Here is a 21192-nt window from a genome sequence, read left to right as displayed (position 1 = left end):
CAATTTGGCAGACCTTGGGCTAGTCAGTTCTCTCAGAAATCTCTCAGCCCCACTTACCTCACAGGGTGTCTGTTGTGGGGAGAAGAAGGGAAGGAGATTGTAAGCTGGTTTGATTCTTCCTTATGTGGTACAGAAAGTTGGTATATAAAAAACAACTCTTCTTCTTCATGTTGGGTTTTCCTCTTTTCCTGCTACCTCCAACTTTTCCTAGCATTGTTGTCTTTTCCAGTGACTCTTGTCTTCTCATAATGTGTCCAAAGTACGATAGCCTCAGATTAGCCATTTTAGCTTCTAGGATAAGGTTCTGGCTTGATTTGTCAGCAGGGAAGACAGAGAAGAAAAGACAAAAGCAAAAGAAACAGGGAAAGAATATATACTTGCGCAACTGCATGTAACTGGGGCTCAGTTTCTACAAGGGTCAGGACTAAAGAGGCTTCAGAGAAATGGGGGACTTAGAGGAAAGGAGACCGGCATCATGGGGGTGATGTAGGAGGGAGAGCCCGCTGTAGGAGGCATCGATGGAGAAGTGGTGGAGCTGCAGACCTTTAAGGGAACAGGAGTTGTAGACTGGAGGAGCAAATAGTCACTGGTAGGGATACTTTGGGCTATGAGGAGGCCCTCCCCCATCTTTGAATATAGGATAATGCAGCTTGGACCTGCAAATATAAACTCTGAAACCTGATTAGAAGTGTGAGATCTTGCAAAGATGGCATGGGTGTGTGTGTGTGTGTCTTTTGGCTTTGTAATATTATTTGCCTTGCCGAAGTATATTTTGACAGGTCTGAATTTTAGTTCACCAGCGAAGAAGTCAATAACAGACTGACTGCTTGTCTTGCTGGGAGTCAAGTGCTGATGACTTTGAAGGCAGCAGTTCTGGGGGAATTTCAATGCAGACCTCTCCTCCATCAGAACAGGTTTTTTTTTTTCTTCCCGAGGCAAATTCTGCAGTAATATCACTGATCACTGAAGAAAAGGCTCCATACGAGCCAACTTTGGAATTCCGCAGGATGTCTCTGTGGAATGTGAATCACTCTATACTTTTCTATTAAACAACAACAACAACAAAAAATAGGATAAGACTGCTTGGGGAATTGGGTTTCTGTTGCTGTCTATCTCTGCTCTCTCTTCATTGCCTTTTAAAATTTCAGGGTTTCCTTTCTTTTTTTGTCATCTTCACTGTGAAAGATCTGTTTTTCGTGGAATTGTTCATTCGTTCACGACATTAACGTTTCACCCTTCCTCCGAGAAGCTCTGAGTGATGTACGTGGATGGGGGTGTACCTGTTCTCTCCCTCACAACCACCCTGAGAGGGTGGTTAGGTTGAGAGAGTATGAGTGGCGCAAAGTCATCCAGTAAGCTTTGAAACCTGAGCAGGGATTTGAACCCAGGTTTCAACTCCGTACCTTTAGCCACGACACCATTCTTATGTCAGATACTGAGATAACTTCTGAGAAACTTCTGAAGCCCAGTCCCACCTACCTCCCAGCACGTTTTTTCTATGCACAAGCTTGAAAGAACTTTATATGTACACACTTCAAATATATAATGTGGCCTTTAAAATTTACCTGGTAGAGTTATATTAGCTCTAACACCCCAATCTGAATTGCACAGGGGCTATATCATTTTCAATGCTGAAGAATGATCTCGTGAGTGCAGGGATGAAATCTCTGTTCCCTCTTTTTCATAGATTACAGTGGGAAAGCACAGACCCCTGTGTTCACATCAGAGCATGCGCATTAGAGAAAGGCAGTTGGTAGTGTTGATCAGATTCACTGAGAGCTGGAAAGAATTTGCTTTATCTTATTTATTTATTATTTATTATATTTTTAACACACCCTTTCCAGCTAAAGCCGGGCTCAAGGTGACTAACAACAGAGAATTGCAATTAAAAGAATACCATATAAATAATTAAAATATTACATTATCAATAAACAGTAATGGCGTCCTGTTCATGGCTCTCAGGTGATGGTGTCATTTCCTGGTTCGGAGAAACCATGTGTACCCAGCTTGGGGGTCACAAGGTGTTAAAGGATAGGCATAAGATAGTGTTAGGAAAAAAAACAAGTAGAGAAAAGGGGGAAGGTGAGATATTTATTTAGGGGCTAGATCTATCTCACAGGTTGCAAGTTGGAGGGAAACAGAAGTCCAGTGGCATCCTTAAAGACTATGACAACGTTTATTGCCGTGTGAGCTTTTGTGCGTAAGAGTTCACGAAAACTGATGCTTGGAATAAATGTTATTAGTGTTCAAGGTGCCACTGGACTTCTGTTTTATTTTGCTACAGTAGACTAACATGGCGACTGCTCTGGAATTATTGTGTAAATTGGCAGGTACATCTGCATATGTTTCTCCTTCCCTGCCTGCTGTTGGGATATCTATCCGTGTTGGTGTCTACCCAGTTTAAGCACGAAAAGAAAGTCTGAAAATAATCTCAGTAAATGATCTGTACAAATATTATGTGGCACAAAAGACTCTTGCATATACAGAAGAAAGGATATCTTTTTCACTTGTTTCTTGAGAAACTGGCCATAGATATCCAGGCATCGGTTCCAACATTTCACAGGTTTTTAAAGAATTGTTTCATCAGATAGATTGAATTCACAAAGCTGGCTTTTGTTGAGTCAGGATGTCGGTCTGTCTAGCTCAGTATTGTCTATTCTGACAGGCAACATCTCTCCAGTATCTCAGGCAGGGACGGGTCTTCTCTTGCACCTGCCACCTGCAGCCCTGTAATTGGTGATGCCAGGTTTTGAATCGGGGACCTTTTGCATGCAAAGTGGATGCTCAACCACTGAGCCACAGTCATTGCCTTAAATATAATTTAATTCCGTTAAGCTTTGTAAGCAAAAAATTGGTACCCTACCTAAAACCTAATCTGTGTTTTATGTTTAAGCATCACACCTAGGAAGTTTGATGTTGTTCAAGCATCTGAAGGATGGAAAGTTGGAACTGTCTCTGCAGACATTGGCGATTTAACCTTAAACAAAAGAGGGAAAAGGACATCTTTTACATTCAGAAAAGTGAGGAGAACCCCTTGCTATTGTGGTAAGTTATGGATCTCCTAGTGAAGTCTAGTGGCAATCATGTAGAGAGGTATTGTGGTTTTCGGCAGTGATTATATTTGGGTGTGCATAGCACAGCTGCAGAGTTCTGAGTTGTTAGCTGCTTTCCAGCAAACGTTGGTTTGCAAATTAGAAGCTAGCCTCAGGAAAGTGTGATCCTTCCTCCTTCCTGGCTGCTCTCTCTGCAGTAAAAATCATCTTCTCTTCCCTTGTTAGCATAAACCGTGGTTAAGAACTGCATATATACTGGTGCTAACCATGGTTCGTTGTGACCACGGTTCTACCAGAAACCAGAATTTGAAGCCATCATGTGGTGGGGTTTTGGACCATGATTTCAAGGGAACATATTTATGTATTTGAAATATTCACACCCCATCCATCTTCCTAATAAATGGGCCCTATGTTTTCAAGTCAGCATTATCCATAGATAGAGCTGGTGCAGAAACTATGCCTAGTGTTGAGAAAAGGGGATGGGTGTGAATTCACTCTGGAGTGAAGAGAAAGGAGTGTTGAGAGCACGCATACTTGAAGCTGGCTCCCAATTTACAAAATATGAATTTCTGGAAGACACTGTTATAACATCTGGTCCAAACCCACTACTTGGTGCCTAATCATACCAGTTTGGGGCTTTCACTGGAGCCCGTAAAATTATCAACCATCAGGTAATTTAATCAATAAAATGTGCTGCTAACCATTGAAAATCTGCCTATTTCAGCAAGCACACTTACTGTGATGCTGTCTTTTCAAGCTTGACTTAGCAATTTCACATTCTGTTGGTAGCCACTTGTACCTCTTGGGATGCTTCTCCTGAAGGTCTCCCTGGACCAGAGACTGGTGGTGGGGAGGGAGAAACTGAAAAGCTCCCATGTGCTGCCATACAGCTGCTGTGGAAGAGGGGTGAACCATACCCAGCATATGTCCATAGCACCACTTGGACCCTCTTATGGTGCCTCCATTTAAACTGATGGATGAGACTTAAAATTCCCAGAGGAGAAGACCTTTTCTGGGATATTTTAATTGTTAGTTTGCCTTTTAAAATTCAAAGTTTGCAGTACTGTTCACAGCTTTCATCATTCTCCTTTGTAACTAAAAAGGAATATTCTGGTTCAAAGTATGCTATTCCTTAAAAAAACCATCCTTTTTTTCTAGCCTACCTTTCTGTGTGTGACAGCCAGCGTAAAGACACAGCTCCTTCATTCCCTGTCAATGATAGTGAAGCCTCGAAGCTAGAGGCAAAGTATGTCCATGAGGTTTATGAAGAAATTGCCGGGCATTTCAGCAGCACTAGACACAGCCCTTGGCCACGAGTGGTTGAATTCCTTAGGGGCTTACCGTGTGGAGCTGTGGTGGCTGATGTTGGCTGTGGGAACGGGAAGTATTTAGGAGTCGGCAAGGATTTGTATACGGTAAGGCATTGTGTTGATAGCATTTTCCCCCTCTGCTTTGTAGGGAATAATATATGCAAGGAGCATCATATTCTAAGGGCTGGTTTTTATGTGCAGGAAAGATGTGAATCAATTCTTCATTTCCTAACTAGTTTATGAATTCTGATGAATAGCCCACTGGTAATTTATATAGAACAGCCGCTGTTTTCAGTCCATGAGTGTTCCAATGTATTTACTTAATATGTGATGGCCACATATGACAATAATCTTCATATTAACTACATGGTTTCCTACATGGAAGTGGGGAAGGCATAACACATGAAATCTCCTCAGTTCTGACCCTTGACTCACAGAAGCCTAGGTTGAGCGATGTCAACATGGGTCAATGAATGAAAATTGTAACAGTGATGTCAACACCAACCTCAGGTCAGGCTGTCCCCGAACTCCAAGGGACCTATCAGCCCTATTTATTCTTTTTTTATACTTGCTGTGTGGTTATATCTTGTTGTTTTGAATTGTAATATTGTCATGGGGACATGAATGGCCAAGACATGCACCCTAAACTTTCCTGCTCCACCCATCTTTTTAATCTGTTTTGTTCCGCCCGCTTCCCTGATGGCTGCATGGCTGGCCGGTTTCTACCCGCCCACGCTTGCTGTTGGCCCATTTCCGGCTGGGGCGGGCTGCTGTGAGGGCTGGGATGGTGCCGAGTGTTGCACCCGCCTCCACGGCCTATTTAAGGCCCCCTTGCCCGGCCATGTGGCCTTGTGCTTCTTGACCGTTTTGTCACCATACGTTTTTAAACCCATATATTGGCAGGAATCTAATTCAAGCAATGTTTGGTCACCTGTGATGTGTTAACAATTGCCTGTAGGTGAGCCCCCACCTTCCATATTGATTAGTTTATTAAGAAACCCTTGAACATCTGCGTTGGAATTGCAGAAGATTCTGGGTCATGTTCTGGGTCATCTCCAGGATCAGAGGAGCATGCCTATTATCTTAGGTGCTGTGGAACACAGGCAGGATGGTGCTGCTGCAGTCATCTTGTTTGGGGGCTTCCTAGAGGCACCTGGTTGGCCACTGTGTGAACAGACTGCTGGACTTGATGGGCCTTGGTCTGATCCAGCAGGGCTTTTCTTATGTTCTTATGTTCATCGGGCTTTCAGAGGCCTGTTGTTCTGACAGTTTCCTTGTGTGAACTGAACACACCCAATCCCCAACTCTATCTCTGCGCTGCAAGGGAAGATTAGTACGTCCAACCTGTCTTTTGGGAAAGCTTTACTGGTTCAAAATGGGGAACACCCATACATTTCCGAGGAATCCCTGGGATACCGTTTGAAAAATACTCTTAGCCCGACCAAAATAAATAGTTATTACTTCCATTCCTGAATAGTCTGGCAGAGTTCTGGAGGGGCAAAGGAGACATATTTTTGTTTACTTTGTCTCTCTCCCCTCGGCAGCCATCTGTCCTTATTAAGATTCCCAGATTTCTCTCCCTGGCGTACTCTCATTCAGGAACTTGAAGTCTGCAATGTAGTTAACATCCCCAATGAACTAATAATTATTTCAAGCCACGACATTCAAGGATAAACATGCCTGATTATAAATCAGTAGATTCCTTCTGGTTTAAAATAAATTGCTGGAAGCAGATGCATTATAATTCCAGGCAGGGTTTTTAACAGCAATGTGTATTTTATAAGAGAATAGAAACAGCAAAGATAAACATGTCTGCCAATTACAATGATAATAATAATAAACCTTTCAGTCTGAAAGACTACCAGGTTTTTACAATGTGCAAGCATATAGAGAGAGGGGGGAAATACTGCTGAAATGTTTCTGGTTCTGTGCAGTGGATAATAACAGTGGTGAGCACAGGGGCAGTTGTTTGCCAACAGTCAGGATAACAGCTAAGACAGTTCCCCAAATATCCCCCACCCCCAACTGCCTGGTTATTACTGTTCTATAAATTATGTAGGATTTAGAATCTATTTGAAACCTTTTTTGGGGGAGATTGTCCATAGCTTTGGAGTAGGGTATCTCCAGCATGTTAATGACACCCTTCGATGCATCTCACTTATCTAAGCCACCAGAAGGTGCTGTCTCTGGTCGCTTATGCATGGGAGTTTTACCTGAGGTTCGTTGCTCGCTGGACCCACACTTTCTTCTTGTGAAGCTATGCACCAGCAGTCTCCAGGCTCAAAACAAGAAGCTCGTGGGTCCCTGCCCCTTGAAATGCCTCTTTGTAATTGGCTGTAGTGCTTAGAAGTCCGTCCCTCCCCCCTGAAACCCAAGTGCCGGGTCAAAAAGCACTTTAAAAACCAAAAACAAAATGGAGCTACCCAATGAGGGGGGGGGAGAGAAACCCAAGCCTCATTTCTAAATGCCTCTTCTCTGCTCAGAAAGAACTCCCAGGAAGCGGGAAGCATTTGAATCCCCGCCTCTTGACACGCTTTGTAATTGGCTGTAATTCTTTCTGTGAGAAAAATGTCTCTCCCCCAAGCTTACTTGTCCCGTGCTTTTGCCTTATGCATGGGGATTTCAAGCAGGCTGAGCTCAGGGGAGAGGGAAGAATTGGGTTAATAGAGGAACGGGGAGTCCCAGTATTTCTGAGGGCTGGCAGCAAGGTCACCTCTAATGGGGGGAGGAAAACTCATGCATAACTCCAAGGAACAACTGAGACAGACCAGGTGCGAACATGAATGAAAGTACCCATGAATAACCGACCTCTGAGTCTGTCAGCCATGGTCAGCTGGCAGAGGGACAAGTCACATCCAGAAAAGATGGAGGTGATGCTGGTCGGTATCGCTGGAGAACACAGCGCTCCCCTCTTTTGTGGGGATGCACTTATCCTTGGTGTGACTTGCTTAAGTGTTGCAAGAGTGTTGCAAGAGCCTACTGTTCTGATGGAGAGACATGTTAATGCAGCAGTCCCAAAGCGCATTTTATATTCTGAATTTGGTATGGAAATTGGCCCCCCTATCTGGACTCCATGCCTGGCCGTGCTCATCCATGCTACAGTAACCCTGATGCTGGTCTCTTGTAGAAGTTTGTACACGGAGCTGCCACTGAAGTCATTTTGGAGACACCTCTCATTTCGGTATTTTGGTGCCATTTTGGTGGTAAACAAAATGAGTAAACTATAGGTGAAAGATTGTGCTATTGTGTTTCTCTGATATAACAGCATGTGTGATGAGATCAAACACTCCTCACTTCAGAAAAACGTTGTGTGTGTTTTTTCACAGGAGGTCACAGGTGAGAGTGGGTGATAGCCAAAATGATGTTGAAAGCCTTAGTAATGGAAATTAATGATGGATTTCCTGTGCTGGACATAGGACAAACAGAACATGTTCTCTTTAACTTATGATTCCCATTCAGTCAAGGAGTTGTTTTATTAGAAACAGAAAAGGTAGAATACCTAGGTCATTGACTGCTCAAAACAGTGACAACAAAAAGACAAAAAATAAGGAGCCCATTGAGTATATGACATGGTTTTGCTTCTCTGCCAGAAAGAAGTGAACTTCTAGTTTTAGATATGGTGCCTTATTTCCAAAAGGTGATGCGACTGTGTGTGATGGGAAACAAAACACAACGTGAAAGAAATGTTAAAGGTCTGACTCAGAACAAGTGAAGCAAGGGAATTTTTCTCTTTCTCTCACACAGTGGCTGCATGCTGTCATCTTTCTTGCTGTGTTTGTATGCATTTGCCAGAATTTAATTTGCTTCCTCAAGACTCTCATGCTATTAGTTATAGCTGAGATGTTTCTCTGGGGAGCCACATAATTTCATTTGGTGGCTGAGTTTCAAAATTAGAAGTAGTTCTCTCTCCATCAGCTTTCTGGTAAGCTCCATCAATCAAGTTTCAATGGACTTAAATGATCTAATTCCAACAGGTAAAGTTAGTTATTCTGAGGTAAATCTAAATGACCACAGTGGTTTCTTGGCCTCCTCTGGTCTCTGAGCTTGGGAGGATAATTAGACTCTTGGGGATTGTGCGTTCTCTTACAATTACTACCTTTTAATCTTTTGTTCTCCCGTACTAACTTGACAGTGAAAATTAATTGAATCATGGCTGAAATGCAGCCACATTTGGGGGTAAAACCACAGCCTATTGATTTCCTTCCTTTAAGTCCTAAAGTAATGCAGGCTCCTAAGTATGTCATAAAAAGGAGGAACAAGAAACTGACTTTCTGCCCCTTCCATGCCATCCCATTCTGTCCTGAATCCGCATGGATTTTATACTCCGTTTTGAACTCTGCTTGGTTTGCCCTATCAGTGTGGTTTTAGAATCTATAGATATTGCTGAGTTTCATGGGTGTCACACTCTGTATAACGTCTCTTATCATAACTGCATGTGGCCATATTGGTGATCCAGGTAATATACAAAACTGTCCTGCCTGCTGCAGGGCTCTTTAGAATGGTTTGATGCCACCTCTCCAAGAAGCTTCCTAAATATTTACAGTAGATATTTATACCCTGTTTTTCTCCCCAAGGGAGACGCAACATGGTTTAAAACATTCTCCCCTCCAGCTTGGTGTAGTGATTAAGAGTAGTGGTTTGGAGCGGTGGACTCTGATCTGAAGTACCAGGTTTGATTCCCCACTCCTCCACATGAGCGCCGAAGGCTAATCTGGTGAACTGGATTCCCCCCCGCCATCCTCCACATGAAGCCAGCTGGGTGACCTTGGGCTAGTCACAGCTCTGTTAGAGCTCTCTCAGCCCCACCTACCTCACAGGGTGTCTGTTGTGGGGAAGGGAAGGGAAGGTGATTGTAAGCTGGTTTGATTCTTCCTTAAGTGGTAAAGAAAGTCGGCATATCAAAAACCAACTCTTCTTCATCATCATCATCTACTTTATCCTCTTAACAACAACACTGTGGGCTGGTTAGGCTGCAACAGAATGACTGGCCCATGGTCACCCAGTTATCTTCCATGGCAGAGTAGGGGTCGAACCTAGGTCTGACCTTCCCATGCATCACTTGTCCCCAGACCCACAAGATTTCTTTGCCTCCTTGCTTCATCATAATTCGAGGCAATAAGAAGAGCCCTGTTGGATCTGACCAGTGGTCCATCTAGTCCAGCGTCCTTTCTCACACAATGGTTCCTCTGGAGGTCCAACAACAGGGAATAGAGGCCTAGGCCTTCCCCTGATGTTGCCTCCTGGCACTGAGGTTCAAAAGTTGACTGCCTCTGAACATGGAGGGTTCACTTCAGTCACCATGGCTAGTAGCCATTGATAGACCTATTCTCCATGAATCTGTCTAATCCCCTTTTAAAGCTGCCTATGCCCCTGTGGCCATCGCTACATCCTCTGGCAGCAAATCAACATTTTAATCACTCAACGTGTAAAGAAGTATTTCCTTTAGTCCATCCTGAATCTCAGGCCCATCAGCTTCACTGGATGCCCTCGAGTTCTTGTATTCTGGGGAGTGATAAAAAGTTCTCTTTATCATATCTCTCCAACCCATGCATAATTTTATAAACCTCTCCCTTTGTTATCTCTTTTCTAAACTGAAAAGTCCCTTTCAGCCTTTCCTCATAGCGAAGGTGCTCCAATCCTCTAATCTTCTTGGTTACCCTCTTGTGTACTTTTTCCAGCTCTGTAATGTCCTTTTTGAGATATGGTGACAAGAACTGTACACAGTATTCCAAATGAGGCCGCACCATTGATCTATAGGGGCATTATAATATCAGCCATTTTATTTTCTATCCCTTTCCTAATAATCCCTAACATAGAGTTTGTCTTTTCCACTGCTGCAGCACACTGGGTCGACACTAATTGAGCTACCTACTATGACCCCAAGATCGTTTCCCCTCTCAGTGTCACCATTAACCTATACTTGGATTTTTTGTCCCAAAATGTGCATCACCTTACCCTTATCAACACTGAACTTCATTTGCCATATTGTTGCCCAGTCACTCACTTTGTGGAGATCCTCCTGGAGCTCTTCACAGTCATCCTTGGTTTTCACCATCCTGAATAATTTTGTGTCATTTGCAAACTTGTCCACTTTACTACTCACCCCTAGTTCCAGATCATTTATGAACAAACTAAGTAGTACAGGCTCCATACTGATCCTTGTGGGACCCCACTGCTTACTTCCCTCCATTGTGAGAACTGGCCATTTATTCCTACTCTTTGCTTTCTGTCATTTAACCAATTTTTAATCCATAAGAGAACCTGCCAAGGTTACTCAGGAGCCTTTGGTGAGGTACAGTGTCAAAAGCCTTTTGAAAGTCCAAGTATATAATGTCTAACAGGTCACCATTATCTACACAATTGTTCACTTTCTCAGTGAACTCCAAAGGTTGGTGAGCCAAGGCTTCCCTTTGCAGAAGCCGTGCTAATTTTCCCTCAGCAAGTTTTGTTCCTAGGCGTGCCTAATAATTTTGTCTTTGATTACAGTTTCTCCTAATTTGCCTGGGACAGACATTAGGCTGACTGGCCTGTAATTTCCTGGTTCCCTTCTGGGCCCCTATTTAAAAATCGGTGTAACATTTGTACACAACGCCTGAATCTGGTGATAGGTTACACATACAGGTTAGTAGATCAACTGTCTCACATTTGAGTTCCCTAAAAACTCTCGGGCGTATGCCATCAGGACCTGGAGGACTTGGTAGTTTTTAGTTTCCCCTTTAGGTTCCGACCTTCAACTCTCATCACCTCAACTTGACTCAGTTCTTCAGTCTCCCTTCCTGAAAATAGCGGCTGTGTCATGGGTACACGCCTCACACATTCCACAGTGAACACAGAGGCAAAACAATTTGTTGAGCTTCTCTGTCATCTCCTCATCATCCTTTAGCGATCCCTTTATTCCTTGGTCATCCAAAGTCCCAAAGGGATGCATTCTATCTTGGCTTCAGTTTGTGTGGTTTTAAATAGCTTCCAAGCATCCTCTAGAGATGTGACTCTCTTGTGTTTTCCTTTCAGCTTGCTTTTAACTATTCCCATCATTTTTGCGAATTTCATTTCCTTGACTTGCCCCTTTCCTGCCGCCATGGAGCCTGTACCCCCCTGAGCAGCCAATTTTTTTCATTTGATTGGCTGTTGCTGCAAAAGTGCTGTCCTAGATAAATTGCCTGGAACTTCCTTAGAGGAATACCACTTTCTGCTTTCTCTGCAGTTTTTATTTTCCTTTCTTAGTCATCTAGCGAAATTTTGTAATCCAAGACACTCCAGGTAGTGTGAAAATATGTTATGAGTCAAAATAACTGTTCTTCGCCAGATCTCTTTGGCAATATGAGAAGACAGGCCACCTTTAAGACATAAACGTACCACTGCTGATGTAGAGAAACAAAAAAAATTGTGACTTACAAACAGCACTTTGGCTTTCGTTTGAAACTGGGGTTAGCTGTATAGGAGGGTGATCCAGAAATAGAGCAAGTGGGGGTTTGGAGTGGCATTTACAGGGAGTTCTATGAAAGGCTAGATAGCCAGGGTCGGCAGTTGTGTGAAAGGGGGGGTTAGAACTGGGCTCGCACTTTTGGTAGGATGAACAGGGATGTGAGGAATCCATCTTCTTCCCAGCAACGGGTATTGTTTTAAAGATGTAATAGATAGCTATTGGTGTGAGGTGGGAATCTGCCCAAGGAACATTGCTGCCATATCTCTCACCAGTTATAAGGGCAGGCATTTTGCTAATTAATATATGACTCCCACCATTACTTACTTTCTTGGTGTTCACTGGGGCACGTGTCTGCCTTGCCAGGAAACACGTCTATTATAAATTCCAATACCGGGGGCACCAAATATCCTCCTGAATCATAGAGTTGGAAGAAACCACCAGGGTCATCTAGTCCAACCCCCTGCACAATGTAGGAAATTCACAACTACCTCCCCCCACACACACCCAAGTGACCCCTACTCCATGCCAAGAAGATGGCCAACGTGCCTTCCCTCTCATCATCTGCCTAAGGTCATAGAATCAGCATTGCTGACAGATGGTCATCTAGCCTCTGCTTAAAAACTTCCAGGGAAGGAGAGCTCACCACCTCCCGAGGAAGCCTGTAGTTAGCTGTGATCCAGGCCATAGACTCAGAGGGTGCATCTAGAACTCTGAAGGGTTGTCATGTGGCCCATGGATTGTGCCTCCCCAGAGAGAGGCCTAAAAACAAATACGAAGCTGGGTGGAGAATAGCCCTGGCTGTGATTGCTCTGTAGTCAGGAAATGTCCATCTGCTCGTGCTCAGAGATTCATCATTGTATTTCTTGTACTCCATGGCTGAATCTTGGCATGTTGAAAAGGTTGCGGAGTTGAGTCCTGTGTCAAGATTAAAGTTTGGTTCGTATAACATGTTGAAACAAAGAAATAGCTGCAAGTGAGTTAATTACAATGATATTTCAAGTACTCTGGTACTCCTAGTGGGAGCGTTACATCTGCTTAACAACATTAAAGCACAGGTTTGCAATAATTATCTGTGTTCCGTCATTATGTGCATGCAAGCAGCGCTCATAATAATATTTACATCAGAAGCAAATTTAATCTGACACTGGTATACCATTTACAGTTTCTCCTATGTGTGTCAGTTCAGGTAATTGATGCACCAAGGTCCCTTTTCCCCCACCACTGCAAAAATCTAATCTTTTTTGTTTGGGGCAGTGGATTCACTTCAATACGTAGGATTGTAAAGGTAACCCCGACTTCACAATTATTTGATATAATTTAGATGCAAATTAGGACTTTCATATTCTGCCTGTCGTACGCTTTATTCCTCTCGGTTAGCTTTAGCGGCAGCTCATTACGTTTCCTCAGAGTACTGTGCTGCCCCTTTCAAGGTCATTTTGGTATTGTCTTTGTGATTGAATTCCTACTTCCCAGTCAATTTAATACTGTACAGACTGGGGACAGAGTGTGATTGAAGTCAGTGGAATTTGGTCAGTTTACAACAATGGGGAGTGTGTCTCTGTGTCTTAATGACTCTGCCATTATTTTTAGTCACAGAAGGTGACTGTTAGAGACTGCTAATGAAGCACAGTGAGCATACCCTGTTGAATTTGCTGGCTTGGCCCTCAGGCCGCTTTTGACATAACCGTTTCCTCTTGTAATATAATGTAATATGATATAACTTGTTTGCTTTTGAGGCTCTGGTGTGTTATTTTGTTGATTATATGAACTGTGTGCTCCGAAGTCCATATTCTTAAATTTGACAATTGCCTTTTGCTCTCAGAATGAGTGATGGTTTATATTTGAACGTTAAAAAAAAAAAAGCACTCTCTCGTGCCGTGAAGATTGACTCCTTTTCTCAGGATTTTCAGTGGGACTTTGAAATATCCATCCATTGTCCATCATAACCTTTATTAGGCGTTTGTCACACCATGTTTATAAAACAAAATTGCAAAAACCAAACAGTCTATAAAAGCATTAAAACAAAAACGTCAGTAGCATTATCTAAGAACATGTATAAGCTGTTAACATATTCTTGATGCAGCTAGCAGATATCTGGCTACTTGTTGAGTGATAAAAGAATTTCTGCCTGATAAAAGATACGCTGCCAACTTCTGGTTTGAGAAGCCCTGGCCACTAGACAACAGAGTTCTGATAAAAGCATTCCTCGGCCCTAAGTAAAATTTACAATGCAATAACACATGAATTAAGTGTTCAGGTACCCCAACTATACATGGACTTCACCTGTCGCTGGGAGAATGCTCTTATATTTACCATATAAAATGGCTGATGGGAGAATATTAAGTCTGGCTCTGCGGACATCAGGTGATTCCAAATGAAATAAATTGGCTCCAGAGCCATAATCCAAAGCAACACCATGAAACATGGGAGAACAATGTCTGAAATATGATAGGAGGCACTGATCTTAGGGGCTGCTCTATTCTCCAGACAATTATCTCAGAAACCGGAAGCTTATAAATCACGCACATTATCGGATCCTCTGAAATTAGGCTTGCCAGTCCTCCAGTTGGGGTCTGGGATGCCTTGCTCCCAGGTTCCATTGCACGCCGCCGGTCCAAGTGGCGGCAGGAGGAAGAAAAACAACTACCACCATCACATGCCCCATTACGTTATTTCCAAGAGAAACCCGGACTCTAGGCAATTCCTAGAGGTTCCAGGTTTTCCCTGGAAGTGATGTAACAGTGAATGCGACATCATGCCCCTCCCTCATGTCATCATCCCTAAACCTCCCACCAGTTGCCAGACATGGCCTGGCACCCCTATCTGAAATACAAATTTGTATTTTAGTTAAATGCTCACTAAGCTTTGCAGCTGTTCTGGCGACGGTAGTCTGCCTGTAAGCTTGATTGAAGTATGTTATAGTATGTTATCAGATAAGAATCATAAGAACATAAGTAAAGTCATGCCGGATCAGACCAAGGCCCATCAAGTCCAGCAGTCTGTTTACACAGTGGCCAACCAGGTGCCTCTAGGAAGCCCACAAATAAGACAACTGCAGCAGCATTATCTTGCCTGTGTTCCACAGCACCTAATATATTCGGCCTGCTCCCCTGATCCTGGAGATAATAGGTATGCATCATGACTAGTATCCATTTTTACTAGTAGCCATGAATACTCCTCTCTTCCATGAACATGTCCACTCCCCTCTTAAAGCCTCCCAAGTTGGCAGCCATCACCACATCCTGGGGCAGGGAGTTCCACAGTTTAACTATGCTTTGTGTGAAGAAATATTTCCTTTTATCAGGAGATGACTTTTAAGGTGGCAAAATTTGGCTGGCTGGCTGGTTTTAAAGATCAGGAAATCTTGGTCTACACAGGTTCAAGAAGGATCATAAGCAACTAATATTGTATATCTTCCTTTTTACTTATTTGTATCTGTTTTAGTATTATTTTACTTTATGTTTTAGTGATGACGAATGTTCATCTGTCATATGGAGACTGATTGAAGACATGATTTATATTTACAACATACGTAACACTTTTAATTCTATGTATACAATAGCATTCTGGTCTAGGACCGTAATAAATACTTACTTACTATAAGCTTGATCGGGCAGAAAGGCAGGATATAAATAATGTAAACAAGTAAACAAACTAACACAACATTGTGTGCACTGTACTCTTAAGCCCTGAATTTCTAAGCAATAGACCCCCCCTCCCCAGGAAATACATCAATATCTCAATTACAGCATTAGCTGCCATGCATGGTCCTGTATAGCGTTACTATTACTTTTCTGCCCCGTCCTTCCCCCGTGAAGCCACAGTGGGGATTATCACATTTTATCCTGCTGGAGACAGAAGTCTCTTAATTATATGAAGAAGGAACATTGCAGTAAATCTTTTCTGGTTTAATGTCTGTCTCTCACCAATACTGATTATACAGAATGACGTGTTTGCTATTGTCATGATGTCGAGGCTGGTTTGGTGCCTGGAAGAAGTATTCAGAAGTCTGAACTTAGCTCCTTATTATCTGGCTAGTATCTAATTGTTTTAGTGGAAAGTAAATATAATCATCTTACAAAAAGTGGCTAAAATATGGGTAGCAGACAAGAACCTCCCATTTTAAAAATAACATCTCTAATATCTACCATGCAAACAAAAGAAATGCAAAGGCTAGGGTTGCCAGGTGGCTTAGAATGGCCCGTTGTGATGCGGTGCTTTTTCTCCCTCTCCCATAATACTGAAACACGGGGTCATCTGCTAAAACTAGAGGGCGAGAGATTCAAAACAGATAAAAGGAAGTATTTTTCACACAACACATCGTTAAATTGTGGAACTCCCTGCCCCAGGATGTGGTGACGGCTGCCAGGCTGGAGGGCTTTAAGAGGGGACATATTCATGGAGGAGAGGGGTATTCATGGCTATTAGTTAGAATGGATACTAGTCATGCTGCATACCTATTCTCTCTAGTATCAGAGGAGCATGCCTATTATTTTGGGTGCGGTGGAACACAGGCAGGATGGTGCTGCTGCACTCGTCTTGTTAGTGGCTTCCTGGAGGCACCTGGTTGGCTACTGTGTGAACAGACTGCTGGACTTGATGGGCCTTGGTCTGATCCAGCAGGGCCTTTCTTACGTTCGTATGTTCTTATGGTGCTTCTGGGTGTAAACTGGAAATGCGTCAGTGCGGCTGCGCACACGCAGTCCTTGCCTCAGCTCCGCCCCAAAAGCCTCCCACCGGAGCTGAGAGGGGACCTGGCAACCCTAGCAAAGACAGCTCAAAAACATGATTTTTGGGGGGATCTGTCTATCCATCTAATACATTTTTATCCCTCCCTTCCTCCCAAGATATTAGGGTGGCATATGTGGTTTTCCTTTCCCCCATTTTATCCTCACAGCAATTCTGAGGTAGGTTAGGCTGAGAAAGTTAATTGTTTGGCCTGTGATCATCCAGCCATTTCATGGCATAGTTGGGATTTGAACTGTGGTCTCTCAGAGCATAGTTGGACACTCTAGCAACTACGCTACACTGGCTGTTTTAGCAGTCTGTCTTTATTATTAGGGTTGCCAGGTCCCTCTTCGCCACTAGTGGGAGGTTTTTGGGGCAGAGCCTGAGGAGGGCGGGGTTTGGAGAGGAGAGGGACTTCAATGCCATAGAGTCCAATTGCCAAAGTGGCCATTTTCTCCAGGTGAACTGATCTCTATCGGCTGGAGATCAGTTGTAATAGCAGGAGATCTCCAGCTCATACCTGGAGGTTGGCAACCCTATTTATTATCCCTTTTGTGTGTGTGTGTGTGTGTGTGTGTGTGTGTGTGTGTTAAACCAGCATCCCATAATGATTTGAAACAATATGTTGTAATATGGTGTGATCATTGCCCCTCAGCTGAAGAAAACGGGTTATGTCAGGATTCAAAATCCTCAAGTGAAAACTCAGTCAACGGGAAGGAAGTCAGATTCTTGCCCTCCACTGTCTGTAGGTTCATTCCTTCAGAATCAGCCTGGATTGGCATATTGTTCCTCATCTGCACTCCTCTCCATTTTCTCTTGCAGCTTGGCTGTGATCGTAGCAAGAACCTTGTGGACATCTGTGGGCAGAAGGGGTTTCAGGCTTTCGTGGGTGACGCCCTGTCTGTGCCAATACGAAGTGGCTCCTGTGATGCCTGTGTCTCCATTGCTGTGATCCACCATTTTGCAACAGCGGTAAGTCTTTGCCTATAGTTCTTTGCGGTATAATGGAACAGGAGCCGGGTAAGACGGTAGGAAGTGTTGTGGGGCAAGGAAAAAACCTAAACGATTTATCATGGATGAGTATGCTCTGGAAGTCTTGCTAAATGTCTAACTGGGCTTTAAGTGGCTAGGACTGGGACAGCACAGGGTACTTGAAAACACATTCAGATTTATTCAATATAAATAATTTATTCTCCTACACTGTGTGGGATTAGACTGCGGAAATCCCATGCTTTACATCTAGGGTTGCCAGGTCCCTCTTTGCCACCAGCGGGAGGTTTTTTGGGGGGAGCCTGAGGAGGAGCCCCTTGGCGCAGAGTGGTAAGCTGCAGTACTGCAGTCCAAGCTCTGCTCACAAATTGAGTTTGATCCTAACGGAAGTTGGTTTCAGCTGGCTCAAGGTTGACTCAGCCTTCCATCCTTCCAAGGTCGGTAAAATGAGTACCCAGCTTGCTGGGGGTAAAGGGAAGATGACTGGGGAAGGCACTGGCAGACCACCCCGTGAACAAAATCTGCCTAGTAAACGTCTGGATGTGATGTCACCCCATGGGTCAGGAATGACCCGGTGCTTGCACAGGGGACCTTTACCTTTACCTTCTGAGGAGGGCAGGGTTTGGGGAGAGGAGGGACTTCAATGCCATAGAGTCCAATTGTCAGAGCAGCCATTTTCTCCAGGTGATCTGATCTCTATCGGCTGGAGATCAGTTGTAATAGCAGGATATCTCCAGCTAGTACCTGGAGGTTGGCAACCCTATTTACATCTCAGCCATTAATGAGCTAAAACAGAATAAGGGATATGATGTTTCATTGTACAGATACAATGCCAAAGAGTGGCTCTGATTATTCTTCATTGGTCCTGCGTACCAGATAAAACACTGAGGAGCACCATTTTATGTAATTCTGTACTGATTTTTGCTGATTTTATTGGTTGTTGATATGTATGGAGCTGGCTTTTACTGTTTTATTGTTACACAAATAGTTTTAATATATTTTATTGAATTTGGTGTGCTGATTCTGTTGTAAGCCGCTCTGAGCCCGGCTTTTGTCGGGGAGAGGGCATATAAGAACAATAATAAATTAAATAAATACAGACGTTTCTGATTATATGAATCGCTGAAATATTCAGAAACCAATGCGACCAACTTTCAGTTGCCCGGGAGACGCTGTGGCTGATCTAATAGTCACCATTTCTCCTACAAAAAGTGTGAAACTGTTGAATTAGACTTCGTTAAGAAGTCTAATACTATCTCCCGAGAGCTTAATAAGGGCTTGGGACTCCTCAGCCGTTACAAGTGCTGACCAGCCTAGCAAAACAAAGGAGATTGCCGATTACAGTTACTCTGAACAGTCTCTGTACTTTTCTTCATTTCATTTGTGTTTTACGTAATTATGTCTTATCTTGTATTTCATGCATTCTGTGGCCTTTGGCCCTACTTCATAACCTTGTGTGTGTGGGTGTATATATATGTCTTGTGAGAACTCAATACATCCATCTGCCAAAGTGGGCTGTAGTCCGCAAAAGCTTATGCTGGAATAAAAGCCTTGTTCGGAGTCTTCTGGCCTCTTAAAAGACTATAATTTCAGGATATCTCAGTGCTTCTTCATCGTACCAAATTGTCGCCATTGTTTGAGTGCTTGCTTTTTTTAAAAAAAATATTTTATTCAGAATTTTATAAAACAGACAAGACAATAACAAACATACACATTTACACAGTCTTTTTTTTTTTTTTTTTACCCTTCTAGGGGTTCCAGTACATACTTGCCTTTTTAAAAATTCGCATTTTATATCTTTAAAAAAAGGTTAACCTTCTTAATATGCTGTTCTGTAACCATTGCCATTATAATTATAATTGCATTCATGACTATTCCAACTATTTTCCCATTCTCCACATAAAAATTATACAATATTTGTTATGGCTATTCTTGATTGAGCTTATTCTCCCCCTCTGGATTTGCTGCACCCTCTATTTCTACTTTTTATTACATATGAAATCCATTATCAAATCATCTCAGCTTATACCATTTAGGATATACATGTTGTGTGTGTGTAAAGTGCCGTCAAGTTGCAGCCGACTTATGGCAACCTCTTTTGGGGGGTTTTCATGGCAAGAGACTAACAGAGGTGGTTTGGCAGTGCCTTCCTCTGCACAACAACCCTGGTATTCCTTGGTGGTCTCCCATCCAAATACTAACCAGGGCTGACCCTGCTTAGCTTCTGAGATCTGACGAGATCAGGCTAGCCTGGGCCATCCAGGTCAGGGTGTATACATGTTACTATGCATCTAAATACTGACATTTACTAACGTCTACATTACTGTATTACACCTTGAGTTTTGCATATTCATAATATGACACCTATTTCTTCTGAAATACTTCCATCGATTCTCCTTTTAACAAATTGGATAGTTTCGCCATCACTGCGTATTCAGCCACCTTCTCTTGCCATCTTTCCAGTTCCGGGATATCTTCTTGTTTCCACAACATTGCCAATACCATGCCTGCTTGCTTTTTTAACACCCAACGGACTCGGTTTTCTTTTCCCTTTCCTAGGAGAGAAGGCTGGCTACTCTTTGTGAATTAGTCCGTTTGCTGAGGCCGGGTGGAAGGGCTCTCATTTATGTCTGGGCTATGGAACAGGAATACAACAAACAGAAGTCTAAGTACCTCAAAGGAAAAAGAGCTGTCAAGGGCCGGATGGAGGAAGTGAACAGCGAGGCATATGACGGTGGTTGCCAGTGTTCAGCGCACCCCAGTAATGGCACAAACCAGACAATCCATCCCCGGCTTCCTGTGCATACCAACAGAACTTCCTTTGACTCCCAGGACTTGCTGGTCCCTTGGCATCTGAAAGACGGCACAAAGAAGAAAGCGGAGCCGACCGAATCTCATCAACCTCTGTTGAATTCTGCAGACTCGTGTGAACCGAGTTCCGTTTTCCACCGTTATTACCATGTCTTCTGCGAAGGAGAACTAGAACAGGTCTGCAAAAGCCTGGAATGCATAAAAGTTGAAGAGAGTTACTACGACCAAGGAAACTGGTGTGTGGTTCTTGAAAAGCTGTAACATTAGTTGCGTCCCAGAGAGAAAGGTGGACTATAATAATGTGAATAAATTTTAAAATTTTAATTTTAAAAATGAGCTTAGTGGCCTCCTCTGGCTTGACTTTGATTCCAATAGGTTATAAATAAAGACCGTCTTTGTTCAAACAAAGTCTGTGCATTTTTTTACCCTCTAAACTTTTTGGGTAAAACAGAGGTGGGGAACATTAATGGATTGGAGGTAGATTAAAATGAGCAGTGGCCCTGAACAAGAGAAAAGGTTTTCCTTGCAAGGGTTCTGCTGAAGTGCGTGTCCCATATGATACTTGGCTACTGAGATTCCCATATCACTGTGATTTTGAGAGACCTTTGGTAATGGATGTGGAGAAGCCTATTGCTTTACTGGGAAGTGTTTAAAGTTGGCATAAATTACTGCGGTTTGAACATGCAGGGTGCAAATGCGTCCAAGATGCATGAAAGTAGAATGGAATCAATTTCTTACTGAGAAGATTATGGCAGAGAAGGGCACAGAAACTGCGTACAGTGCTGGGCAGACACCAGTTAGGGTTATGGGATGACAGAAACACCTTAACCACAATATTGTTTCTTCAGTACACTCTCATGTGGGATGGTAGAAG

General features: G+C 43.2%; 1 protein-coding gene across 1 annotated transcript in view; it reads left to right on the top strand.

Annotated features, from left to right (window-relative positions):
* Positions 1-20602, top strand: part of ALKBH8 (alkB homolog 8, tRNA methyltransferase) — a 55522-nt gene extending 34920 nt beyond the window's left edge. Inside the window, exons 8-11 of the mRNA XM_056858593.1 lie at positions 2894-3045; positions 4212-4468; positions 17340-17489; positions 20067-20602. Coding sequence (XP_056714571.1) covers positions 2894-3045; positions 4212-4468; positions 17340-17489; positions 20067-20579 — 1072 coding nt within the window. The 3' untranslated portion in view covers positions 20580-20602. The remainder of the gene's footprint in view (positions 1-2893; positions 3046-4211; positions 4469-17339; positions 17490-20066) is intronic.
* The last annotated feature ends 590 nt before the right edge of the window (positions 20603-21192 follow it).

Source organism: Euleptes europaea, chromosome 12 (genome assembly GCF_029931775.1).
Source record: "Euleptes europaea isolate rEulEur1 chromosome 12, rEulEur1.hap1, whole genome shotgun sequence".
Classification (NCBI taxonomy): domain Eukaryota; kingdom Metazoa; phylum Chordata; class Lepidosauria; order Squamata; family Sphaerodactylidae; genus Euleptes; species Euleptes europaea.
The sequence above is the reverse complement of the archived record's forward strand: the minus strand, read 5'-3'. Positions and strand labels throughout refer to the sequence as shown.